At 39.9% G+C, this 21995-nt stretch overlaps 1 protein-coding gene across 3 annotated transcripts in view; it reads right to left on the bottom strand.

Annotated features, from left to right (window-relative positions):
* ESYT2 (extended synaptotagmin 2) overlaps positions 1–21995 on the bottom strand; it is a 581700-nt gene that overhangs the window by 56137 nt on the left and 503568 nt on the right. For all 3 annotated transcript variants that reach the window (XM_053713830.1, XM_053713829.1, XM_053713828.1), the window contains 3 exons: positions 10807–10893; positions 8060–8209; positions 7497–7870 (listed from right to left, as the gene is read on the bottom strand). In XM_053713830.1, coding sequence (XP_053569805.1) covers positions 7497–7870; positions 8060–8209; positions 10807–10893 — 611 coding nt within the window. The remainder of the gene's footprint in view (positions 1–7496; positions 7871–8059; positions 8210–10806; positions 10894–21995) is intronic.

Raw genomic sequence — 21995 nt, forward strand, 5'->3', positions numbered from 1 at the left:
ATAGACTCGCATCTGTTGAGATCACAATCCAAGTTGGACGAACAAAAGAGGCCCCTTGAATTAAGCGACGGTGATCCATCCACCAAGTTAGAGATGATCGAACATTGGGATTTAAGGCTATTATTTGTGATATCCTTGTATAATCCCTGCACCACTGGTTCAGCATACAAAGCTGGAGTGGTCTTGTGTGAAAACGAGCAAAAGGGATTGCGTCCGATGCAGCAGTCATGAGACCTAAAATCTCCATGCATAATGCTACCGAAGGGAACAATTGAGACTGAAGGTTTCGACAGGCTGAAACCAATTTCAGACGTCTCTTTTCTGTCAGAGACAAAGTCATGGATACTGAATGTATTTGGAAACCTAAAAAAGTTACCCTTGTCTGAGGAATCAAGGAACTCTTTGGCAAATTGATCCTCCAACCAAGTCTTTGAAGAAACAACACAAGTTGATTCGTATGAGATTCTGCAGAATGTGAAGACTGAGCAAGTACCAAGATATCGTCCAAATAAGGAAATACCGCAATACCCTGTTCTCTGATTACAGAGAGAAGGGCACCGAGAACCTTCGAAAAGATCCTTGGCGCTGTTGCTAGACCAAATGGAAGAGCAATAAACTGGTAATGCTTGTATAGAAAAGAGAATCTCAGAAACTGATAGTGATCTGGATGAATCGGAATATGCAGGTATGCATCCTGTAAGTCTATTGTAGACATATAATGCCCTTGCTGAACAAAAGGCAGAATAGTTCTTATAGTCACCATTTTGAATGTTGGTATCCTTACATAACGATTCAATATTTTTAGGTCCAGAACTGGTCTGAAAGAATTCTCTTTCTTTGGTACGATGAATAGATTTGAATAAAACCCCAGACCCTGTCCCAGAACTGGAACTGGTATAATTACCCCAGCTAACTCTAGGTCTGAAACACATTTCAGAAACGCCTGAGCCTTCACTGGATTGACTGGAATGCGTGAGAGAAAAAAATCTTCTCACAGGCGGTCTTACCTTGAAACCTATTCTGTACCCTTGCGAAACAATGTTCTGAATCCAAAGATTGTGAATCGAATTGATCCAAACATCTTTGAAAAATCGTAACCTGTCCCCTACCAGCTGCGCTGGAATGAGGGCCGCACCTTCATGTGGATTTAGGAGCTGGTTTTGACTTTCTGGAAGGTTTGGATTTATTCCAGACTGGATTAGGTTTCCAACCGGAAACTGTTCCTTTAGGGGAAGGATCGGGCTTCTGCTCCTTATTCTGACGAAAGGAACGAAAACGATTAGCAGCCCTGTAATTACCTTTAGATTTTTTGCCCTGAGGCAAAAAGGCTCCCTTCCCCCCAGTAACAGTTGAAATTATTGAATCCAACTGAGAACCAAACAACTTATTACCTTGGAAAGAGAGAGAAAGCAAAGTTGACTTAGATGTCATATCTACATTCCAGGATTTAAGCCATAAAGCTCTTCTAGCTAAAATAGCTAAAGACATATACCGGACATCAACTCTAATGATATCAAAAATGGCATCACAGACAAAGTTATTAGCGTGTTGAAGAAGTTTAACAATGCTATATGTATTATGATCTGTCACTTGTTGCGCTAAAGCCTCCAACCAGAAAGTTGAAGCTGCAGCAACATCAGCCAAAGAGATAGCAGGTCTAAGTAGATTATCTGAACATAAATAAGCTTTTCTCAAAAAAGATTCAATTTTCCTATCTAAAGGATCTTTAAACTAAGTGCTATGTGCCGTAGGAATACCAGTACGTTTGGCAAGAGTAGACATAGCCCCATCGACTTTAGGGATTTTATCCCAAAACTCCAATCTATCAGATGGCACAAGGTACAATTTCTTAAACCTTGGAGAAGGAGTAAATTAAGTACCCAGACTATCCCATTCCCTAGCAATCAAATTTGAGCTAGCATCAGGAACTGGAAAAACTTCCGGAATTAACACATGAGGTTTATAAACCGAATTTAAACGTTTAGCAGTTTTAGTATCAAGAGGACTGGACTCCATATCTAATGCAATCAAAACTTCTTTAAGTAATGAACGAATAAACTCAATTTTAAAGAAATATGAAGATTTATCAGTATCAATATCTGTGGTAGAATCTTCTGAACCGGAAAAAACCTCATCAGAAACAGATAAGTCAGAATGATGGCGGTCACCTAAAAATTCATCTGAAATGTGAAGTTTTGAAAGACCTTTTACGTTTACTGGAAGGAGGAATAACAGACAGACCCTTCCTAATAGAATTAGAAACAAATTCTTTTACATTAACAGGAACATCCTGAACAATAGATGTTGAAGGAACAACAACAGGTAAAGGATTATTACTAATGGAAACACAATCTGCATTGGAAAGTTTATCATGACAGCTTTCACAAACTACAGCCGGAGGAACAGTTACCACAAGTTTACAACATATGCACTTAACTTTGGTAGAACCAGCATCAGGCAGCGTCTGTCCACTAGTGGATTGAGATCCAGGGTCAGGGTGAGACATCTTGCAATATGTAATAGAAAAAACAACATATAAAGCAAAATTATCAAATTCCTTAAATGACAGTTTCAGGAATGGGAAAGAATGCAAAATAATAAGCTTCTAGTAACCAGAAGCAATGAAAGAGAAATGTTTAAATAATGTGAGTAAAAAAAGACGCCCACATTTTTTTGGCGCAAAAAAATGTCTGAATACGCATGCGTAACAGAATACAACTTCCGGCGTAAATTACGGCGCCGGAAATGACAACATTTTTAGCGCCAAAAAAGTTTGCGCCAAAAATTACGTAATAAAAAGAAACATTTTCTGCCCCCGCGAGCCTAACAGCATGCAGGAAAAATGGTCAAATAAATTTTTTCAAGGTAAGTAAAATAATTAAATGCATTATCCCAATAATGAAACTGACAGTCTGTATTGAAAAGGAATACTGATTATCCTGAATCAAGGCAAATATAAGTTTATAGACATATATTTAGAACTTTACATATAAAGTGACCAACCATAGCGTAGAGTGTCACAAAAAATAAGACTTACTTACCCCAGGACACTCCTCTACATATAGTAGATAGCCAAACCAGTACTGAAACGAGAATCAGTAGAGGTAATGGTATATAAGAGTATATCGTCGATCTGAAAAGGGAGGTAGGAGAAGAAATCTATACGACCGATAACTGAGAACCTATGAAATTTTTATAATAAGTTAGCAGAGCACGGATCAAAAAACAGATCAAAAAACGTTTTTAACAGTCACAACAAACTTCTGCTGTGGCCCTACCTTCCCAAATAAACAACTTTGGAAAGCCTCTGAGCCCTTTAGAGATGTCCTATAGCATTCAGGGGACTCCTGGAGGAAGCTGGATGTCTCAGTCTGTTATTTTTACTGCGTAATAAAGCGCTAAAATAGGCCCCTCCCACTCATGTTAAAACAGTGGAAAGCCTCAGGAAACTGTTTCTAGGCAAATTTAAGCCAGCCATGTGGAAAAAACTAGGCCCCAATAAAGTTTTATCACCAAAGCATATATAAAAACGCTTAAACATGCCAGCAAACGTTTTATATTGCAAATTTATAAGAGTATTACCTCTAAAAGTAAGCATGATACCAGTCGCTATTAAATCACTGTATTCAGGCTTACCTTACATAAATCTGGTATCAGCAGCATTTTCTAGCATTTACATCTCTAGAAAATTTTTTTAACTGCACATACCTCATAACAGGATACACTGCACACCATTCCCCAGCTGAAGTTACCTCTCTCTTCAGTTATGTGTGAGAACAGCAATGGATCTTAGTTACAACCTGCTAAGATCATAGAAATCACGGGCATATTCTTCTTCTATTTTCAGCCTGGGATAAAATAGTACAACTCCGGTACCATTTAAAAATAATAAACTTTTGATTGAAGAGAAAAAACTACTACTTTTCACCACTTCTCTCTTACTACTTCCATGCTTGTTGAGAGTTGCAAGAGAATGACTGGATATGACAGTTAGGGGAGGAGCTATATAGACAGCTCTGCTGTGGGTGATCCTCTTGCAACTTCCTGTTGGGAATGAGAATATCCCACAAGTAATAGATGATCCGGGGACTGGATACACCTTACAAGAGAAAATGTTCTTGCTGAACAAGGCAGAATAGTCCTGAAAGTCACCATTTGAAAGATGGTACTCTTACATAACGATTCAAAATTTTCAGAATGAAATTTCCTTCTTTGGGACAAATTATTATTATTATTATTATTATTATCGGTTATTTGTAGAGCGCCAACAGATTCCGCAGTGCTATGAATGAATAGATTTGAATAAAACTCCAGACCCTGTTCCTGAAAAGGAACTGGCATGAATACCCCTAAAACTCCAGGACTGAAACAGACTTCAGGAAAGCCTGAGCTTAACTGGATTTGCGGAGATACGTGAGAGAACAAAATCTTCTCACAGGAGAACTTACTCAGAATCATATTCGATACCCTTGAGAGACAATACTCTGAAACCATAGATTTTGGACAGAATTTATCCAAACATCCTTGAAAAAAACCTTAATCTGCCCTCTACCAGCTGAGCTGGAATGAAAGTCACGCCTTCATGCGGACTTAGGGGCTGGCTTTTGGTTTCTTAAATGGCTTGGAATTATTCCCTTTAATGAAGGTTTCGTATTGGAAACAGATTCTATATGGAAGGAATAGGTTTTTGTTCCTTAATAGACAAAATGAACGAAAACGATTAGGAGCTTTATATTTACCCTTAGGACTCTTATTACCTTGGAAAGAAAGAGATAGCAATCTAGACTTAAAAAGTCATATCAGCATTCCAAGAATAAAGCCACAAAACTCTTCTAGCTAAAAATAGCTAAAGACATAGATCTAACATCAATCTTGATGATATAAAAAAATGGCATCAGAACTGATTAGTATGTTGCAGTAAGCGAACAATGCAAGATAAATCAGAATCCAATTCTTGTTGCGCTAATTCTCCAACAAAAAAGTTGATGCAGCTGCAACATCAGCCAAAGAAATTGCAGGCCTGAGACGACCTGAATATAAATGAGCTTTCCTTAGAAAAGATTCAAGTTTCCTATCTAAAGGAACTTAAGTACTATCTTCCATAGGAATAGAGGTACGTTCAGCAAGAGTAGAAATAGCCCCATCAACTTGAGGATCTTTTCCCAAACTCTATATTAATTGCTGGTAAAGAATACAATTTTTAAAACCTTGAAGGAGGAAAAAAAGAAGTACCCGGCTTATTCCATTCCTTATAAATCATATCAAAAATAGCATCAGGAATAGGAAAAAAACCCTCTGGAGTAACCACAGGAGGTTTAAAAACAGAATTTACTAGTTCTAATATCAAGAGGACTAGTTTCCACAATATCCAAAAATAATTAACACTTCTAACAAAGAACGAAAAATACTTCATTTAAAATAAATAAGTAGGTTTGTTAGTGTCAATATCTGAGGAAGTATCTTCTGAATCAGATAGATCCTCCTCAGAGAAGGATAATTCATTATGTAGTCGGTCATTTGAAATTTCATCAACCTTATGAGAAGTTTTAAAAGACCTTATAATAATTAGAAGGCAGAATCAGTAACAAATCTTTAAATTTCATAGGTATAACATGTACATAAAAAGTTGAAGGAACAACAACAGGCAATGTACTATTTACTGATGGACACAATATCTGCATGTAAAAGTTTATCATGATAACCAATACAAATGACATTCGGAAATATAATGCACTTAGCTTTAGTAGAACCAACATCAGGCAGCAAAGTTCCAACAGATGCTTCTGAGGCAGGATCAGATTGAGACATCTTGCAAAATGTAAAATAAAAACAACATATAAAGCAAAATAGTTATTTTAATAGTAATTTCCTTATATGACAGTTTCAGGAATGGGGAAAAAATGCAATAGCATAGCCCTCTGACATAGAAAAAGGCAAGAGGCAAATAGCAATGGGGTATTAAAATAATAAAAAAAAATCTGGCGCCAAGTATGACGCACAACATCCGGAAATGACACACTCGCGTCACTAACGACGCAACCCTGTGTAAGGAACTCGGCGTCAACTAGGACGCTGGAAATGACGAACTTGCGTCAACAGACGTACCTTCGCGCCAAAAAATTCTCGTGCCAAGAATGACGCAAAAAAGGTCTAGCATTTGGTGCACCCGCGGGCCTAATCCTGCCCGCAATTTGCAAGAAAAATTTAGTCAATATGTTAATCTTCCCCAAATATGGAACTGACAGTCTGCAAAAAGAAATACATGAACCTGACTCATGGTAAATATAAGTACAATACATATATTTAGAACTTTATATAAATGCATAAAGTGCCAAACCATAGCTGAGGTGTCTTAAGTAATAAAAAACATACTTACCGAAAGACACCCATCCACATATAGCAGATAGCCAAACCAGTACTGAAACAGTTATCAGTAGAGGTAATGGTATATGAGAGTATATCGTCGATCTGAAAAGGGAGGTAGGAGATGAATCTCTATGACCAATAACAGAGAACCTATGAAATAGACCCCCGTTAGGAAAATCATTGCATTCAATAGGCGATACTCTCTTCACGTCCCTCTGACATTCGCTGTACTCAGAGGAATCGGGCTTCAAAATGCTGAGAAGCGCATATCAACGTAGAAATCTAGCACAAACTTACTTCACCCAGTCCATAGGAGGCAAAGTTTGTAAAACTGAATTGTGGGTGTGGTGAGGGGTGTATTTATAGGCATTTTGAGGTTTGGGAAACTTTGCCCCTCCTGGTAGGATTGTATATCCCATACGTCACTAGCTCATGGACTCTTGACAATTACATGAAAAAAAATATATATATATTTCTGTGATAACAAGTAGATAGGGGCTGATGGGTGTTTTTATTGATCGCAAATCTCTGATTTAAAATTAAAACGCACAGCTATTAACTATTTAATATTCTTCATGAACAGTCATTTTCCGTTGCTGTTTTTTCCTGTTACTGAGGTATTTGGAAGTAGGTTTTTTTAAATTTATTTTTGCTAGTTAAATTTTGCTTCCTTTTCCCCACTACAAAACACGATTTAAACATGCTAAAAATATTCATGATAAAAAGTTAAAGCTGTTTAATTTAGAAATATAAAAGTGCATGTTTAAGAAATAATGGTCCATGGGTTAGTATCTAACTAGGTAAGCAAAAATCCCACATTTTCCTAGTATTTTCAGTATAATATTTAGTTGGAATAAATTATAATATGTACCAATTGCAATCATTTTATACATGCCTTTATGACCCTTCACATAATGTGTGTTTAAAAATATGATATAAATTATTTTATTACTTCATTACTGTTTATTTTACGGTTTAATCAATATCAAATTAGGGGATAAAATGAAGACTGGGTTTATGCATGGACAATATTAATACGACAAATGAAAAAAATAGAAGATAGTTTCCCATAAAGACTTTTTTTTTGTTATAGCTATGTGATATATAAAATAACTTAAATGAAGACTTACTTCTGAAGCTGCCGGAGGCGTTGCCGAAGTTCCTGTGTAGCAACAGGCAGGGATATGTCAGAGGCAATGCTGGGTGTTGGTTCCTTCATTGACAAGTGAGAAGGCGAATAGGAGAAGCTGGAACCAGATAAACTGGAGGAGCTTTTGTGCAACTCTGTTGGTCTCTGGGGACTGGCACTAGGAGTGCTGCCCTTTTCTACACTATTACTGATCTTATTAGTATCTAATTTTGGTGTAGAAGGAGGTTTTTGAGCCTCTACATTTTGAGTTCTTGGCATCTGAGGTGTTGCAGGCTGCTTTGCTTTGAATATGGAAGGTCTCTTCACCTGGGATGTTTGGTCCACAGAACGTTCAGGTTTCTCAACATAAAGAATCTATGGGATTTGGACAAAAGTAGATTTTGACTATGGATGTTGTATCGTACATGCACACTGTGTACAAATAATTTTATAGGTTAAAGGAACATAAAGTGCTTCAGGAAAAAACAACTAAGGTAGTTTAAATTTTTATTTTTATTTACTTCTGGGAAGAATACACATAAATTAAATAAATAAATAAAATACCCTGAGTGCCATTTTCATCTTAATGGTGCTGTTGGGACCAGAGTTATTGAGCTGAAACCTCTGGTTTATAGTTAGGTCCTCACTTGTCAGTAATTTACTGAGAGGAATCTTCAAGTTTCCCATTGAACTTTGATGGTATTCATCCTTAACCTGCAAAAAAAATAGAATAAGTCTCAATGAGCCCAATATGATTTAGTGAAATAACATTAGTCCTAAAATGCACCAGGGGAGTGAAAACAGAGGGAATAAAAATCACAATAGGGCAATATTGTAACTACAAAAGAGGCTGAACGCACCTTCCTTACACACTGGAGCAACTCAAAATTAATGAAAGTCCAATATGAAGCTTTAATTCCATTTGAATCACGTGAGTTCATAATAATACTCTTCTTTTAACTTTGTCATTACAATATTGCACCATTGTATATTTATTTTTCATTTATGGTCTATGCCCCTAAAACATTTTCTATTAAGCAAGTTTTTGTAATGTATATAAAATCAACTAATAATAAACACTACTACACTACGCATTAGTGAATACAACCCAATCTTTTAGCCCACTCGGAGAAGTTTAATGCAAGTAAGTTAATTCTGTGATTATACTGGAAAGAAAACAAATAAGTAAAACCTATATATACACACATGTCAAATAATAATCATGGTAATATAACAATAAGTATCTAATGTATATTTTGCTATGGTGGTGTTAAAATGGAGGCAGTTTTTATATTAATTTGTTTGAGAACATATTTTGGTTACAAAATTCAGTATCGTGTCAAATTCCAAATAATCACACACATTAAATAAAATAGGGGTGTTTTTTTCTCTATTTTAAAAACAAAATAATTTTAAACACATTTACTTGCAACTAGGCATGTGCATTTGAAGGCTTTCGGATGCACATGCCTAGAAGGCAGCTGCTCGTGGCATTTGGCTCTTTTCACAGCCAGATTTCTACTTGTGAAAATGCAACACACTAAGATCTGTGCATTTCCAGATCTTAAGAGTGTTGCACTTTCACAAGAAGAAATCAGTCTCTGAAAAGAGCCGAAAAGAGCCTACTTCCGCATTCTGAGACATCCGAAGCTTCCAAATGCACATGGCTAGTAATCCAGTTATATCAACATACCCTTGATTCTTTTTGTTACTTTTAGTAGTCCATAACAATCAGACAAAACAGAGAGAAGAAATAAAACAAATATATAATAAATTAATTTAAAAAATGATTCTCCCATCCCTTTCCTCCACAACACTCAACCTCAACTTGAATTTAATAACTCTATTGCTTTAAATAACCATTATACTCCTTTTAACCAATCTATATTCTGCATCATACACAGATATATATAATTGGTTTTCTGGTTGCTATTGTTAAAATCTTCATTTATTTATACAAATGTTGTTTATTCTTTATATCATTTTTTAAAAAGTACAAATAAATACAATTTAGACATTACCTAGGAGTTATAGCAGACATCCTCAAACTTTGCCCTCCAGAGGTTCTGGAACTACATTTCCCATGATGCTCTGCCAGCATATCAGCTGGCTGAGCATCATGGGAAATGTTCCAAAACCTCTGGAGGGCCAAGTTTGAGGATGTCCAAGTTATAGAAAAGATCTTTTCTGAGAGTCCCTAATATACTCTGAAAGAGTAGCTTATTTGTTCTGGTAATATTTAATTATATTTTCCCCTTACTATAAACATAGGACATTGAATACATTTCTTATATGCATTGCTCATTACCTTCAATTCTACCCATTCCAACTTTTCACCATATTATTTTTATCAGATGTATAGCATTTAATTTGAAAATAAGAAAGAAGACTGTTTGAGATATAATATTTCTGATTTAGATTATCAAAATGTTTTAGTCTTTCCCTTTACCTAGCTCTGAATTAATTTTGATTGCTTGCTTTGAGGTTACTCTATTTATTCTATATAAAATAAAGTCTGGTTCTAAACAAGACTGACTGGCATCTACGTTTGACAAAATTATAAGACTATAATGTATAGTGCAAATAAACAGAGTAGAAGTCGGTCTTCACAGTATAAAACGTAGCTTTTATTGATGAACATAGAGTAGAGGACAGCCGTTTCCATTCAGCATGAGATTTACTTGATTTTGTCCTCTACTCTATGTTCATCAATAAAAGCTAAGTTTTATACTGTGAAGACCGACTTCTTCTTTATTTGCCTGGAGTCAGCAAACCGGGGGCAACACAGCATTGGAGAGAAGTGTTTGGCCGTTTTACCCCACGTGATCTGTCCCCGGTGAATTAACCGTGCAGCTGATATGAGTGGGAGGTCTGTTGGCGCGTTGCACGCCGTCCGTAAGAAGGATCGAAACACTCCGTTATACTGATTTGGAAGTGAGCCTGGGGCGTGCACCGGTAAGGTAACCGAGGTTGCCTTAAAGCTGATACAGGGTAGCTCTGAAAAAGTGATTTGATTGTGCAGAAGCCATTAACACTTTGTTTACAGTGTTAAAGAAAAGACCTTCTTAAAGGGGTATGTGTTTATTGCTTTTTTGAATATGCATCTTTGAATGTTGATCAGCCTCACTTTGGATGTTGAAACTCCATGTTTTTTAAGTGACATTTGTATACATCCCTTATCTACGTTGGCGCTTGGTAAAAACTTTCTTTTGCCTTTTGTATAATGTATATTGCATCATACAGTACTAGCTGGTTCTTCAAAACTAATAAAGGTTGTTTGTTACATTGCAAGGAGTTTATAGGAAACTTACCTCCACTTGAAGTTCCTGACGTTTAGGATTGTGGATAAAAAAAGTGAATGTCTGCTCCCAGACTGGTTCAATGGTCTTGTGTTTAACCTATATAAAAAAAAAATAATCACAAAAACATAGGAAATTTAATACAGAATTTGTAAACTAATTAACAAGATCTTTAACCAGAGAATAGTCAAAAATTTGTACAGATCTAATTAAAATAAATTATACTTCAAGTCAAACCTGTTTCTTCATACCCAAAGTGATGTCACATTAAGAAAAGGTTGGTTTATAGCCTTGTGCTTTTGCAGATTAGGTAGACAGTACTAGCAGGCTTAGAATGCCTTCCCTTTATACACACACACATCACCCCCTTCCTGATGGCTACAGTTAATGAATTGTCAAGCTTGAATGTATTTAAACAGACTAATAAGAAAGAGAAGATCTTGAAACAAATTCTGGGGAAAAACAAAACAATAGCTATGTGTAAGTGGGGCTTCAACTGATCTTATTCCAAGTATTAGGAAAGTGAAAACAGAAAATGACTATATATATATATATAAATCTGGTTCTCTCTAATATCCTGGTTCCAAGGGAAACCATATGAATACATGAGTGGCATAAAAACTCCATACTTTTTTGGAGGTTCTGTGTTTTAGACCTTTCTTCCAATGGATGAAAACACACCATTCCATAAACGTTCATGAACATGTAAAGGAATAAAAAAAAATTAAAAAAGCAAGCTGAGGCCAACATCTTTGTGTAATCAACCTCATAACTTAAAAATTAGAGCTCTGTTCTTTAGCTCATACACTTTGATTTGAAACTAAGCAAAGCAATTTACTTCTGCCGAGTCTGAAGAGTGAAGCTCATTTGCAGAGGTGTAATTGTGTACAGGCTCTTGTTTATGAAAAGGGGCCAGTGGTTACACTGAGCATACTGAGGCTGTGTGCAGGTTTTGCTGGAACACAGGACTGGTCCACTGCCCCAAGGCAGGAATATTGGTACCTCAGGAACACAGGCTGGATACTTGTACCAGGAGCCACAGAGCTGGTATCTGTGACAAGAGACACAGAATCTTGTTTTTGATGACATACTTAGCACTAGACTCAGGAGCTACCAGGTTTGATGGTCTCTAAGGCAGCTGTTGCCAGGAGTACTTAGAAAATGCAGAAGACAAGATGTACACTGGAGGGGCAGCAGAAAAGGAGAGTTCAAAAACTGTAACAAACAAGGTGAGATTAAGAGTTGCAGTGGAGAAATAGGTAACCCGGAGGCATTGTCATAAAACAGGCAAGGTAGAAAATCCAGTAGGCCAGTCCAAAGTAACATTTGAGAACGCAAATTTAATTAAAATGTTAGCATAATTAGGGGCGACGTTAGAGCCCATGGCTGTCCCTTGAATTTGTAAGTAATGATCATCTTGAAATGGAAATAATTTTATATTGCAACTATTTTCTAACAGCTGTAAAATAAAACAAATCTGAACTGAATTATAACGACCGTCTTAGCCCAAAACCGCCTTCACAGCACCCATCCAACTATCATGAGTAATCGAAGTATATAGGCTCTATGCATTGAGGCTAAATAGAATAAAATGTATCAGATGGTAAGTTTAAAAAACATAATTTATGCTTACCTGATAAATTCCTTTCTTCTGTAGTGTGATCAGTCCACGGGTCATCATTACTTCTGGGATATTACTCCTCCCCAACAGGAAGTGCAAGAGGATTCACCCAGCAGAGCTGCATATAGCTCCTCCCCTCTACGTCACTCCCAGTCATTCGACCAAGGACCAACGAGAAAGGAAAAGCCAAGGGTGAAGTGGTGACTGGAGTATAAATTAAAAAATATTTACCTGCCTTAAAAACAGGGCGGGCCGTGGACTGATCACACTACAGAAGAAAGGAATTTATCAGGTAAGCATAAATTATGTTTTCTTCTGTTAAGTGTGATCAGTCCACGGGTCATCATTACTTCTGGGATACCAATACCAAAGCAAAAGTACACGGATGACGGGAGGGATAGGCAGGCTCTTTATACAGAAGGAACCACTGCCTGAAGAACCTTTCTCCCAAAAATAGCCTCCGATGAAGCAAAAGTGTCAAATTTGTAAAATTTGGAAAAAGTATGAAGCGAAGACCAAGTTGCAGCCTTGCAAATCTGTTCAACAGAGGCCTCATTCTTGAAGGCCCAAGTGGAAGCCACAGCTCTAGTAGAATGAGCTGTAATTCTTTCAGGAGGCTGCTGTCCAGCAGTCTCATAAGCTAAACGAATTATGCTACGAAGCCAAAAAGAAAGAGAGGTAGCGGAAGCTTTTTGACCTCTCCTCTGCCCAGAGTAAATGACAAACAGAGAAGACGTTTGTCGAAATTCCTTAGTTGCCTGTAAGTAAAATTTTAGAGCACGGACTACATCTAGGTTGTGCAGTAGACGTTCCTTCTTTGAAGAAGGATTTGGGCATAAAGAAGGAACAACAATCTCTTGATTGATATTCCTGTTAGTAACTACCTTAGGTAAGAACCCAGGTTTAGTACGCAGGACTACCTTATCCGAATGAAAAATCAAATAAGGAGAATCACAATGTAAGGCTGATAATTCAGAGACTCTTCGAGCCGAGGAAATAGCCATTAAAAATAGAACTTTCCAAGATAACAACTTTATATCAATGGAATGAAGGGGTTCAAACGGAACGCCCTGTAAAACATTAAGAACAAGGTTTAAACTCCATGGTGGAGCAACAGTTTTAAACACAGGCTTAATCCTGGCCAAAGCCTGACAAAAAGCCTGGACGTCAGGAACTTCTGACAGACGTTTGTGTAACAGAATGGACAGAGCTGAGATCTGTCCCTTTAATGAACTAGCAGATAAACCCTTTTCTAAACCTTCTTGTAGAAAAGACAATATCCTAGGAATCCTAACCTTACTCCAAGAGTAACCTTTGGATTCACACCAATATAGGTATTTACGCCATATCTTATGGTAAATCTTTCTGGTAACAGGTTTCCTAGCCTGTATTAGCCTGGTATCAATAACTGACTCAGAAAACCCACGTCTTGATAAAATCAAGCGTTCAATTTCCAAGCAGTCAGCTTCAGAGAAGTTAGATTTTGATGTTTGAAGGGACCCTGTATCAGAAGGTCCTGTTTCAGAGGTAGAGACCAAGGTGGACAGGATGACAAGTCCACCAGGTCTGCATACCAAGTCCTGCGTGGCCACGCAGGTGCTATTAGAATCACTGATGCTCTCTCTTGTTTGATTCTGGCAATCAATCGAGGAAGTAACGGGAAGGGTGGAAACACGTAAGCCATCCTGAAGTCCCAAGGTGCTGTCAGAGCATCTATCAGGACTGCTCCTGGATCCCTGGATCTGGACCCGTAACGAGGAAGCTTGGCGTTCTGTCGAGATGCCATGAGATCTATCTCTGGTTTGCCCCAACGTCGAAGTATTTGGGCAAAGACCTCCGGATGAAGTTCCCACTCCCCCGGATGAAAAGTCTGACGACTTAAGAAATCCGCCTCCCAGTTCTCCACTCCCGGGATGTGGATTGCTGACAGGTGGCAAGAGTGAGACTCTGCCCAGCGAATTATCTTTGATACTTCCATCATAGCTAGGGAGCTTCTTGTCCCTCCCTGATGGTTGATGTAAGCTACAGTCGTGATGTTGTCCGACTGAAACCTGATGAACCCCCGAGTTGTCAACTGGGGCCAAGCCAGGAGGGCATTGAGAACTGCTCTCAATTCCAGAATGTTTATTGGCAGGAGACTCTCCTCCTGACTCCATTGTCCCTGAGCCTTCAGAGAATTCCAGACGGCACCCCAACCTAGAAGGCTGGCGTCTGTTGTTACAATTGTCCAGTCTGGTCTGCTGAATGGCATCCCCCTGGACAGATGTGGCCGAGAAAGCCACCATAGAAGAGAATTTCTGGTCTCTTGATCCAGATTCAGAGAAGGGGATAAGTCTGAGTAATCCCCATTCCACTGACTTAGCATGCACAGTTGCAGTGGTCTGAGGTGTAAGCGTGCAAAGGGTACTATGTCCATTGCCGCTACCATTAAGCCGATTACCTCCATGCATTGAGCCACTGACGGGTGTTGAATGGAATGAAGGGTGCGGCAAGCACTTTGAAGTCTTGTTAGCCTGTCCTCTGTCAGGTAAATCTTCATTTCTACAGAATCTATAAGAGTCCCCAGGAAGGGAACTCTTGTGAGTGGAACGAGTGAACTTTTCTTTTCGTTCACCTTCCATCCATGTGACCTTAGAAATGCCAGCACTAACTCTGTATGAGACTTGGCAGTTTGAAAGCTTGAAGCTTGTATCAGAATGTCGTCTAGGTATGGAGCTACCGAGATTCCCCGCGGTCTTAGTACCGCCAGAAGAGCACCCAGAACCTTTGTGAAGATTCTTGGAGCTGTAGCCAATCCGAATGGAAGAGCCACAAACTGGTAATGCCTGTCTAGGAAGGCAAACCTTAGGTACCGATAATGATCTTTGTGAATCGGTATGTGAAGGTAAGCATCTTTTAAATCTACAGTGGTCATGTACTGACCCTCTTGGATCATAGGTAAAATTGTCCGAATAGTCTCCATCTTGAACGATGGAACTCTTAGGAATTTGTTTAGGATCTTTAAGTCCAGGATTGGTCTGAAAGTTCCCTCTTTTTTGGGAACCACAAACAGATTTGAGTAAAACCCCTGTCCCTGTTCCGATCGTGGAACTGGATGGATTACTCCCATTAACAAGAGCTCTTGTACGCAGCGTAGAAACGCCTCTTTCTTTGTCAGGATTGTTGACAATCTTGACAGATGAAATCTCTCTCTTGGAGGAGAGTATTTGAAGTCCAGAAGGTATCCCTGAGATATTATCTCTAGCGCCCAGGGATCCTGAACATCTCTTGCCCAAGCCTGGGCGAAGAGAGAAAGTCTGCCCCCCACTAGATCCGATCCCGGATCGGGGGCCCTCAATTCATGCTGTTTTAGGGGCAGCAGCAGGTTTCCTAGTCTGCTTGCCCTTGTTCCAGGACTGGTTAGGTTTCCAGCCTTGTCTGTAGCGAGCAACAGCTCCTTCCTGTTTTGGTGCAGAGGAAGTTGATGCTGCTCCTGCTTTGAAATTACGAAAGGAACGAAAATTAGACTGTCTAGTCTTGGCTTTGTCCTGAGGCAGGGCATGGCCTTTACCTCCTGTAATGTCAGCGATAATCTCTTTCAACCCGGGCCCGAATAAGGTCTGCCCTTTGAAAGGTATATTAAGCAATTTAGACTTAGAAGTAACATCAGCTGACCAGGATTTTAGCCACAGCGCCCTGCGTGCCTGAATGGCGAATCCTGAATTCTTCGCCGTAAGTTTAGTAAGATGTACTACGGCCTCCGAAATGAATGAATTAGCTAGTTTAAGGACTCTAAGCCTGTCCGTAATGTCGTCCAGAGTAGCTGAACCAATGTTCTCTTCCAGAGACTCAATCCAGAATGCCGCTGCAGCCGTGATCGGCGCAATGCATGCAAGGGGTTGCAATATAAAACCTTGTTGAACAAACATTTTCTTAAGGTAACCCTCTAATTTTTTATCCATTGGATCTGAAAAAGCACAGCTATCCTCCACCGGGATAGTGGTACGCTTAGCTAAGGTAGAAACTGCTCCCTCCACCTTAGGGACCGTTTGCCATAAGTCCCTTGTGGTGGCGTCTATTGGAAACATTTTTCTAAATATCGGAGGGGGTGAGAACGGCACACCGGGTCTATCCCACTCCTTAGTAACAATTTCAGTAAGTCTCTTAGGTATAGGAAAAACCTCAGTACTCGTCGGTACCGCAAAATATTTATCCAACCTACACATTTTCTCTGGTATTGCAACTGTGTTACAATCATTCAGAGCCGCTAACACCTCCCCTAGTAATACACAGAGGTTTTCCAGTTTAAATTTAAAATTTGAAATATCTGAATCCAGTCTGTTTGGATCAGAACCGTCACCCACAGAATGAAGCTCTCCGTCCTCATGTTCTGCCACCTGTGACGCAGTGTCTGACATGGCCCTAATATTATCAGCGCACTCTGTTCTCACCCCAGAGTGATCACGCTTACCTCTTAGCTCTGGTAATTTAGCCAAAACCTCAGTCATAACAGTAGCCATATCCTGTAATGTGATTTGTAATGGCCGCCCAGATGTACTCGGCGCTACAATATCACGCACCTCCCTCTGAGCGGGAGATGTAGGTACTGACACGTGAGGCGAGTTAGTCGGCATAACTCTCCCCTCGTTGTTTGGTGAAATTTGTTCAATTTGTACAGATTGACTTTTATTTAAAGTAGCATCAATACAGTTAGTACATAAATTTCTATTGGGCTCCACTTTGGCATTGCAACAAATGACACAGGTATCATCCTCTGAATCAGACATGTTTAACACACTAGCAAATAAACTTGTAACTTGGAAATACAATTCAATTAGAATAATATTAAAACGTACTGTGCCTTTAAGAAGCACAGAAGATCTATGACAGTTGAAAATTAATAAATTGAAACAGTTAAAGCCTCAATCCTTGTAAATAACACAACTTTAGCAAAGGTTTAATCCCATTAGCAAAGATAACAAATTCTGAAAGCAGGAAACAAATTACAGAATAAACGTTTTTTATCTCAGTCAAACTATAATTCTCACAGCTCTGCTGAGAGAAATTACCTCCTTCAAAATAAGTTTTGAAGACCCCTGAGCTCTGTAGAGATGAACCGGATCATGCAGGGAATACAATGAGTTGCTGACTGAAATATTTGATGTGTAGAAAAAGCCCCTCCCCCTCACACACAGCAGTGAGGGAGAACAGAAACTGTCAGAAAACAGATTAAGCAACTGCCAAGTGGAAAAATAGTGCCCAAACATTTATTCACTCAGTACCTCAGTAAATGAAAACGATTTTACATTCCAGCAAAAACGTTAAACATAATCTCTAGTTATTAAACAGCTTTATGTATTTCTTACAGTGTAATTCTAGTGAAGTACCATTCCCCAGAATACTGAAGTGTAAAGTATACATACATGACATTATATCGGTATGGCAGGATTTTCTCATCAATTCCATTGTCAGAAAATAAAAACTGCTACATACCTCTATGCAGATTCATCTGCCCGCTGTCCCCTGATCTGAAGTTTACCTCTCCTCAGATGGCCGAGAAACAGCAATATGATCTTAACTACTCCGGCTAAAATCATAACAAAAACTCTGGTAGATTCTTCTTCAAACTCTGCCAGAGAGATAATAACACACTCCGGTGCTATTTTAAAATAACAAACTTTTGATTGAAGATATAAAACTAAGTATAATCACCATAGTCCTCTCACACATCCTATCTAGTCGTTGGGTGCAAGAGAATGACTGGGAGTGACGTAGAGGGGAGGAGCTATATGCAGCTCTGCTGGGTGAATCCTCTTGCACTTCCTGTTGGGGAGGAGTAATATCCCAGAAGTAATGATGACCCGTGGACTGATCACACTTAACAGAAGAAAACCAATTTCCAAGAGGAAGCCACTGCTCTAGTGGAATAAGCCGTTATCCTCTCAGGATGACGATGTCTTGCTGTCTCGTAAGCTAAGCGGATGACACTCCTTAACCAAAAAGATAGGGAAGTCGAAGTAGCCTTCTGCCCCTTACACTTTCCTGAATAGACAACAAACAAAGAAGAAGATTGTCTAAACTCCTTAGCTCCTTAGTAGTCTTAAGATAGAACTTCAAGGCGCGAACCACATCTAAATTGTGAAGTACGCAAGAAGGATTAGGACACAAGGAAGGAACCACTATCTCCTGATTGATGTTGTGAGCTGACACAACCTTAGGAAGAAAACCTAATTTAGTATGTAAAAGTGCCTCATCAGAATGAAAAATTGGATAAGGGGGCTCACATTGCAAAGCAGAGATCTCAAAAACTCTGCACGCAGAGGCAATAGCCAATAAAATGAGAACCTTCCAAGATAACAATTTAATGTCAAACGGAACCTGTTGCAAAACTCGAAGAACAAGATTTAGGCTCCAAGGAGCCCCAGATCGAAACACAGGTCTGATCCTAATCAGAGCCTTAACAAAGGACTGCACGTCTGAAAGCTCAGCCAGTCTCTTGTGCAATAAAACCGACAGGGCTTATATCTGTCCCCTCAGGGAACTAGCAGAAAGGCCCTTCTCCAGCCCATCCTAGAGAAAAGATAAGATCCTGGTAACCTTAGCTCTTTCCCAGGAAAAAACACACCCTTCACACCAGAATAAGTAGGTCCTCCACACCTTGTGGTAGATACGCGAAGTAACTGGTTTACAAGCTTGAATAAGAGTATCAATGACACTCAGAGAAACCTCTCTTGGCTAAGACTAATCATTCAATCTCCACGCAGTGAACCTCAGAGAATCTAGATTCCATGGAGGGGATGAGGACATCCCCACTAGATCCGCAAACCACGTCCTTTGCAGCCACAATGGAGCAATCAGGATTACGGATGCCCGCTCCTGCTTGATGCGGGCCACCACTCGAGGAAGAAGCGGTAATGGAGGAAAAAGAACCTCCAGGGCACTGCTAGTGCATCTATTAGATCCGTTTGGGGATCCCTCTACCTCGACCCATACCTGGGTAGCTTTGTATTGAGACGGGACGCCATGAGATCTATCTCCGGGGTCCCCCCACTTGCTGCATATCTCTGCAAACACCTAGAAATGAAGAGAATATTCCCCTGGATAGCTGTGGGCCTCCGTCCACTTCAAAATATGAGATACTTCCTTCATCGCCAAGGAACTTCTTGTTCCCCCCTGATGGTTGACATAAGCCACCAAGGTTATATTGTCTGATTGGAATCTGATAAACTGGGACGAACCCAGAAGTGGCCAAGCCTTCAAGATTGCCCGTAGTTCCAAAATATTGATCAGGAGGGAGGACTCCTGAGTCAACAACCCCTGTGCCTTCCTGGCACCCCAAACAGCTCCCCATCCGGATAGGCTTGAGTCCGTAGTCACAATCTCCTGGGATGGTCTTAAGAAGCATATCCCTGAAGACAGATCTGGACAGAGCCACCAAGAGAGCGATTTTCTCGAGTTGCTGTCTAATAGAATCTGTTGAGACAGAGCTGAATGATTGCCGTTCCACTGCCTCAGCATGCACAGTTGTAAAGGTTTTAGACAGAACCTGGCAAAAGGAATTATGTCCATGAAGGACACCATGAGACCAATCACCTCTATACACTGAGCCACAGAGGGACTCAAGGAGGTTCGGAGGGCAAGACATGCCGAAGTTAGCTTGCAACGTCTCTGGTCTGTTAGAAATATCCTCATGTATATGGGGTCAAATATAGTACCCAGGAAATCCACCCTGGTACTTGGGATAAGAGAACTCTTTTCTAAGTTTATCTTCCATCCATGTGATCGAAAAAGACTATGAAGTGTCTACTGCAATACCCTGAGTTCTGGCAATGGCTAGAAGAGCCTTCGTAAAGATTCTTGGAGCAGTAGCTAGGCCAAACGGAAGGGCAATTAACTAAAAGTGCTGGTCCAGGAATGCAAACCTCAGGAACTGATAGTGTTCCCTGTGGATTGGAACATGAAGTTGAGCGTCCTTCAGATCTATAGTGGTCACAAACTGCCCTTCCTGAATTAAAGGAAGGATGGACTTTATCGTCTCCATCTTGAAGGAAGGGACACTGAGAAATTTGTTTAAGCACTTTAGGTCCAAAATTGGGCGGAAAGTTCCCTCCTTCTTTGGGTCCACAAAAAGGTTTGAATAAAACCCCAAACCTCTTTCTTCAATAGAGCCCAGGACAACAACTCCTAAGGAGGATAGATCCAAACGCAACGTAGAAAGGCATCTCTCTTTTCAGGTCTGGTAGACTGATTCGAGAGAAGGAATCTGCCCCTTGGCGGATGAGATTTGAAGCCTATCTTGTATCCCTGAGATACCACCTCCAGGACCCACGGATCCTGAACGTCCTTGAACCAGGCGTCTGAAAAAAGAGAAAGTCTGCCCCCTGTGCGATCCGATCCCGGATCAGGGGCTGCCCCTTCATGCAGATTAGTTTTCGTCAGGCTTCTTATTCTGCTTGGATTTATTCCAGGACTGAGCTGGCTTCCAAGTACTCTTGGGTTGCTTGGGCTTGGAGGAGGATTGTTGTCGTCGGGATTTGTCAGAACGAAAGGAACGAAAATTAGAAGATTGTCTTCCCTTAGACTTGTTCTTCTTATCTTGCGGTAGGAAGGAAACCTTCCCGCCGGTAACTGTAGAAATAATGGAGTCCAGGCCTGGACCAAATAAAATCTTTCCCTTGAAGGGAAGAGAAAGGAGTCTGGACTTAGAAGTCATATCCGCAGACCAAGACTTCAACCAGAGCGCCCGGCGGGCTAGGACCGCAGAGCCAGAGGCCTTTGATTTAGGATAATAATTTGCATGTTCGCATCACAGATAAAAGAAAGCTTTAATTCTGTCTTGAATATCCTCGTGGGGAGACTCCACCTCAGTGAGTTCCGACAAAGGCTCGCACCAGTAGGTAGCTACTCCGGCAACCGTGGCAACTGCAGCCGCCAATTGAAAAAAAAATCCTGTATATTGAAACATTTTTCTCAGAAAGGTTTCTATTTTCTTATACATTGGCTCTCTGAATGAAGAACTATCCTCAAGAGGTATAGTAGTACGTTAAGCAAGCGTAGAGATAGCACCATCCACCTTAGAAAAGGAGCCACACAAATGCAGTTGAGAGTTCAGGACCGGGAACAACTTTTTAAAATAAGTAGACAAGGGGGGAAAAGGAAGAACCAATTCTTTCCCATTCGTTCTTACTAATGTTCGCCATTTTACCCGGCACAGGAAAAGTCAAAGGTACTTTCCTGTCTTCGTAAACTTTGTCTAATTTAGGTATCATAAGTTCTTCAGGCAGCACGGCCTCTGGAACCTCTAACGTAGACAGAACCTCCTTTAATAAAAAACGCAAGTGCTCAATTTTAAATCTAAAGGACAGTTCCTCCACAGCAGGAGGCTTAGACGCCTAGGACTTCGACCCAGAAAGTTCACCCTCTGAAGCTACAGAGGTTAACTCATCGGATAACTGGGACATAAGAGTTAAATCCGATATATATTTAGATGACTCCAGGTCAGGAGAGCTATGTTTAACCTTACTCTTGCGTTTGTTAGAGCGAGGTAATGCACTGAGGATCGCAGACACCGCCATTTGTAACTGCGCGGCAAAGTCCCCAG

Source organism: Bombina bombina, chromosome 5, assembly GCF_027579735.1.
Source record: "Bombina bombina isolate aBomBom1 chromosome 5, aBomBom1.pri, whole genome shotgun sequence".
NCBI lineage: Eukaryota > Metazoa > Chordata > Amphibia > Anura > Bombinatoridae > Bombina > Bombina bombina.